The sequence below is a fragment of the Esox lucius genome, chromosome 7, assembly GCF_011004845.1.
Source record: "Esox lucius isolate fEsoLuc1 chromosome 7, fEsoLuc1.pri, whole genome shotgun sequence".
In the NCBI taxonomy this organism is placed as follows: Eukaryota; Metazoa; Chordata; class Actinopteri; order Esociformes; family Esocidae; genus Esox; species Esox lucius.
In genome coordinates this window covers 6,220,131-6,226,130 of record NC_047575.1, presented here as the reverse complement: position 1 = coordinate 6,226,130, position 6,000 = coordinate 6,220,131, and the positions used below count along the sequence as shown (strand labels likewise).

The 6,000-nt window shown below is 41.2% G+C and overlaps 1 protein-coding gene across 1 annotated transcript in view; it reads right to left on the bottom strand.

Annotated features, from left to right (window-relative positions):
• Positions 1-1,693: 1,693 nt before the first annotated feature.
• LOC105027536 (F-box only protein 40) overlaps positions 1,694-6,000 on the bottom strand; it is a 29,211-nt gene continuing 24,904 nt past the window's right edge. Inside the window, exons 5-7 of the mRNA XM_020047904.2 lie at positions 4,613-4,744; positions 4,185-4,533; positions 1,694-4,056 (exon numbers count right to left, since the gene is read on the bottom strand). Coding sequence (XP_019903463.2) covers positions 3,826-4,056; positions 4,185-4,533; positions 4,613-4,744 — 712 coding nt within the window. The 3' untranslated portion in view covers positions 1,694-3,825. The remainder of the gene's footprint in view (positions 4,057-4,184; positions 4,534-4,612; positions 4,745-6,000) is intronic.

The following is a 6,000-nucleotide window of genomic DNA, read 5'->3' as shown; positions in this document are numbered from 1 at the left end:
GAGGAGTGCCATAGTAATCTATATTCCAAAGTAATACAATTTATTCCAATCAAGTAATAGTTACAATACAAAATGTAGTTTCTTACTAACACGATTCAACATCATCCCAACTTGTCTAAAAGTCCACTCAGTAAACCATCAGACACACTATAGGACGAAGGTGTGCTAGGAGCTTCTGTAAACGATTGACTCCTAAATATGACTACAATACAACATGTTGGGAGGTCTCTTTAACAAGTACACACTCCTAAAAATTACTACAACACAATGTGTTGGGAGGTCTCTTTAACAATGACAAACTCAAATAACCTTTTAGAGACATGGCTATTTATCCTAAAGTCAGACATATCTAAAACACTCTCAAAAATAGTCATTGGCATTACTTTACCTCGGCAAACACAATGAACACAAAGGACAGGAACTGTCACACTTAATCAATGCAAAATTATTGAATGGATGGGGCGTTGCCACCAGTTGTCAGACATGCAACAAGGACAATAATTTCTACAATGTTCTTGTGAAGTTTGATCCATAACCCGGTACAGTACAATTTAAGCATACCAGACTATTGAGCCCTTTATGGGGAACAGGATAAATCCAAACACTACAGATAAATGTCCACAATATCATGCATTTAGTTACATTCCAGTTTGCTCAGAGTTTCACACCTCTCCATGTGAGCTCAGGAGGGTGGGTCCAGATCTTTAGAGAAGCAAATGTTACCCTTGGTGATTAACATTGGAGACTTGGTGGGTCCAGATCTTTAGAGAAGCAAATGTTACCCTTGGTGATTAACATTGGAGACTTGGTGGGTCCAGATCTTTAGAGAAGCAAATGTCATGCAGAACCCCTGATTATAATCACCAAGGGTGTGTTGGAGACCTGGTGGGGCCAGACGCGCCTCTTTTGTTGAATACAGTTCCACTTTTCCTCAACAGATATTTCTCATTACACTATAGTGTCTTATTTTAAAATACATTTTGAATTTAATTAGGAGTTTTTGCCACTGATCTACACACAAAAAAGCAATTAATTCAATGCAAAAAATAAAATCAGATTTTCTTTTTAAATGAATGACAAAATATAAAACACAGAACACAATTAATCGCGTAAGTATTCACACACTATGACACACCTGAATGAGCTTTGGTGCAACCAAATGTCTTAAGAAGTGTTATGGAATTTTTGAGAAATGTCTGTCTTTCCATTGGCCGATATGTAAATCTGTACTTTGATTGTTACACACGTCTGTATAATATCAGAGGATTATTAGGTATTTGGGCCATGTCCTCCTGCCTAGGAGAAGGATGTATTCTTTGTCGTCCTATACATGTATGAATGAGTTACTAGTTAAAGATGCCGAGAGGGGTCTGGTGTTTGAATAGGAGACATCCTTGACCGGCACAGATGGATTAGAGGGGTACTCGTAAATCTGTATAATTTAGTGTCTCTGTTGACTATCCAGACATTGTGTCTCCTCAGGAGTTGAGAAGGATAAGGTGGGGGGACAGCCCGCCCTTTGGGTAAACTCTTGTGACAAGACAGATGGCAGCATCTCACCACACCCCTTTTTCTATGTACGGATTGTTCATGTATGGAGTTAGAGACTCCTCAGACGATTATGTTGGTAAGCGGTTGACGCGTCTCTCATATTTGTATAATAGTTAATAAAACTGTTAGAATGTGCCAAGAGAACTTTGTCTCTGTTTCTTACTCTTTTAAGAGTGTCGATACATGGAATTTCCATCACAGAAGTAACATAATTAGTTCAATGGATTCTATCTGAGTGCAATCAAGGTATATCACATGATTTCAGGTTAAATAAACCTTTTTCTGGGAGGTCCATATCATGTCCTGGCACAGCAGGCCTGCACAGTCAAATCTATTTATTTATTTTTTAAAGAATATGACACAGTTGTGAATCTGTCTGGAACAGGCAGTCCTATCCGAGTGAGAAGTGGACTGGTCAGACTCTAACTCCTAGAGTTGCCGAAGGCCACAAATTCTAGGAGTTACAGTCTTCTACAGCTAAGGTGGGAGACACAGTGCATACTGCAACAATAGCCAGTGTGCTTCACGAAAGTGGCCTTTATGGTAGAGTGGCAAAAAGAAAATACCTCAAGCCACATCTCGACTAGAGTTTGCTAGCATGCTTATGGGAGACTCTGAGTCCATGTGGAAGTAGATTATTTGGTCTGGTGAGATCAAACTGAGCTTTTTGATCTTAACACAAAGTGCTGTGTTTGATGCAACCCTAACATCACACATTATCCTGAGAAAAACATACCTATAGTGAAGCAGGGGATGCTTCTCTAAATTAGTGCCTGGAAAGATTGTGAAGAAAGAAGGCAAAGTGGATGGAGCAAAGTACAGAGAAATCCTGGAACAAATCCTGCTGAAGTCTGGATGATACATGGGACTTGGGAGAAGATTCATCCCAAACATACAGCCAAAGCCCCACTGGCTTTAAAAACAAAAAAGTCAATGTCAAGGAGTAGCCCAGTCACAGCCCAGGTCTTAATCCAACTGAGAATGTGGAAAGAGTTGGAGATTGCTGTTCACCGAAGGTCCTCATCCAACTTGGAGAGCAATTTTGCTAAGAAGAATGGGCATAAATGGCTCTGTCCAGATGTGCAAACTGCTAGTCTTACTAAACTACCCATGGCTGTAATTGTTGCCAAAGGCCTCTACAAAATAATAGCTAAAGGGGGGTGATAACTTTTGAGAGCCATATATGTACAAAATATATAATGGATGAAAATACCTTTAAATTAAAGCTAACTGTTTGTACTTTAACCCAATATTCATTGTATCATTTAAAATCCAAAGCAATGGAGTACAGAACCAAAAAAACTAAATGTATATCACTGTCCAAAAATTTAAGGACTGCAATGTTCCTTGTTTCTTTTTCATTTGTTTCTCACTGGATTGACTTTTATGATAAATTATAATTAGTTATTATTAGCTTGGCACAAGCCTAGCCATATAAAACTATGTGGAACTTGGGAGTTTTAATCTGTGTGCAGAAACAAAGTGACCTAGTATAATCAGGCTAGTTCTAAGAGGCATTTTGTAAAATAGAGACTGATCTTTTTCTTTTGGAGACCGAATTATGAAGTAGGAAGAAAACTGTTCATGATGTCACCGTCCACAGACATATTGTTACGCTAACTTTGACCGATCTGTTAACCAAAACCCTAACCCCGGCTAATGTCCAACATTTCCGCCTCTTCAACAACCTTTAATTACATTCCTTGCCATAACCATAAGTCAAGCATGATGTTCACATACCAGCTCAACACACACACACACACTTGCTGAAGTACAACGCTGACCTTAGAAATGTTATACAAGACTGTGTCAAAAATATTCTGAATATTTGACAGTCTCTGTCATTCTCAAAATACTGTGCACAAAATAATTGTCCTGGTTGTGACTTTATTAATCAGCACTTCATAGGTAAAATCGGAGGTTTGTTTGAGAAACAGGCACATGGATACATATATGTCAATACTTAATTAGATTACAGATCACTACCTGGGTTCTCAATCTAAGGCACACGACGCCTGAGATAATTCCAAAAGCTTAAAGTAGATCAGTTTGCTATTCCACTCTCTTTGTCAATCCCTGCATGTCAGGCTAGCATACCACAGATTCTAAGAACATTACACAAGCCTAAAGCAGATCGCTTGCCTACAACATTTCTGTCAATGTTAAGACAAACCTGTCAACCATGACAATTTATTTGCACACAGAGTGACACCAACATCTCAACTGCATGAGGACCCCCGCAAGGCCTGACAGTAGGTAGCTTATTTTATAAGTTCATGAAGAACTATTCAAATTCTGCTTTTGGAACAGGGAGACTAGAGTGTTGCTCTTGCTTTCACTGCCTGTGTTAATTTTAATGTTGGCATTGTGAAGCATGAGCACACGCTCGGTCCTGGGCTCGATCTCGTAGTAGGGACACACTTTTAGGTGCTCTGACATGGAGGGGACACTGTTGTCAAAACACCATGCTTCTACTGGAGAGAATAGAGTACTGAACTCCCACACCTGGAGAGAAGAAAAGAGCAGAGAGGAGGAACAATATGGGAAAAGAAGAGGAAGGAGAAGAATAAATAAAAATATGATTACAGTGACAACAGTATTTTAGAGATTATATCCTTTCACGACCAGCTCACCACTTTCTTGGCCTTCCACTTGGCCAAGCCTGTCTTATAAAACTTTTTCTCCCAGAGGAGGGAAACCATCCCCCTCTCGTGAAGCAGAGAGGAACACACATCCCTCATGAGGCAGGAAACCAGGGCCAGTTGAAACAGTGAGAAGCTGTCCAGGAAGCTGGCAATGTAGCACAACACCTCATAGGGCAGACCACTCAAAGAATCCTCATCCTCTACTCCTCCTCCCCTCAACCTTTTCCTCCTGGGTTTGAGGACAGGTTCAGAAGCAGACCAGGATGTGGAGAGTTGAGTTTGCTCATTCAGAGAGGTTGCGATGGTGGGTCTCAGGCTGAAGCAACTAAGTTCCTGGCTTGTTTACAGGGTTGGATAGAGTTAATGTCAGGGTCATGGTGAGTGGTTCTGTATATTCCATCAGGGCGCTTACTTACTTGTAGGTAACAGTGGCAGTGTGCGTAGAAGGCTGGAACCTCTTCTGGCTGAAGGTGCAGCCGAGGTAGGCCAGAGGGCACCTCTGCTCAAACCAGCCACTTGCGCATGACTGTATGTCCGCGTGCACGTTCCTGAATGGTAATGATGAGGAAAACATCAACATGGTTAATAAAATGTGCATTTGTCCGTATTTTTCTCCCATCAGAACTGACCTCACAACTTCTTGTTTCACGGTAGGGGTGTCACGATATACCGGTATTCATGGTAACTGTGATATTTAAAAAATGAAATGTTGATATCATGTTAGGTATAAACATATGATAATACCGTATTAAGTTGTATTTTTCCCGAAACTCTTCTTGGTTTTTGTATAGTTTATTCTTGTCACAAATAGACAAACGATGCATGTACTTAAACTAGGAGTCTGGGGCTATACTGCCATTGCAATATACTCATTACCCCCATTAGTACCCCCGGGGGAGATCAACAAATACACGTAATTTTGTAGCTTATTCACTTGGAGAATATTATGATGTATTTTTCCAAATACTCCTCTCGGTTTTTCTATAGCTTTTTCATGTCATCTATGGACAATCGATGCTTGTGCTTAAACTGTTCCGAAAGGGCGATCCATTCATCGGCAGGATGGAACAGCAGAGTCCGGTAAAAGCAGGGGGGGGGTGTCTGCTTCATGGTAAACAACCTTTGGTGTCTGGATGTGGACTCTTCAGGATGCTCTCCTGATCTGGAGCGTCTTACGATTAAATGTCGCCCTTACTATCTACCCCGGGAGTTTACATCAGTCATTTTAACAGCTGTGTACACCCCCCCACCCAAGCCAACGCTGGGGCTGCGCTCTAAAAACTTTTTAGAGTTATCGATAGGCTTGAGTGTCTTTAGCATGGCACGGATACCACTGTTGACCCACGGTTTTTGATTTAACAGCTGTTAGCTGCTGCATTCAACTCTGGCAGCATGGACAATTATAAGAAATCCCGGTATGATCTCAGGAAGGCAATAAAAACTGCAAAAAGTCCATACAGAGTCAAAGTAGAATCTCTCTACCAGGAACTTGTGGAGTGGGCTGAGAACCATCACTGACTATAAAGGCAATACAGGTGGCGTGGGGTGAAGTTTCGGCTTCTCTCCCAGAGGAACTGAACTCTTTCTATGCTCGCTTTGAGAACCCTATCCTTGGCATGGATACTCAAATGGACCAGATTGACCTTTCCAAATGACCAGGTCAGACGTCTGTAAAGCCCTAAAAAGGATTAGCACCCCCAAGGCTCCTGGACCAGACAACATCTCAGGCCGTGTTCTCAAGGTCTGTGCTGACCAACTGGCTGATGTCTTTATTGATATCTTCAACCTATCGCTACATCGGTCA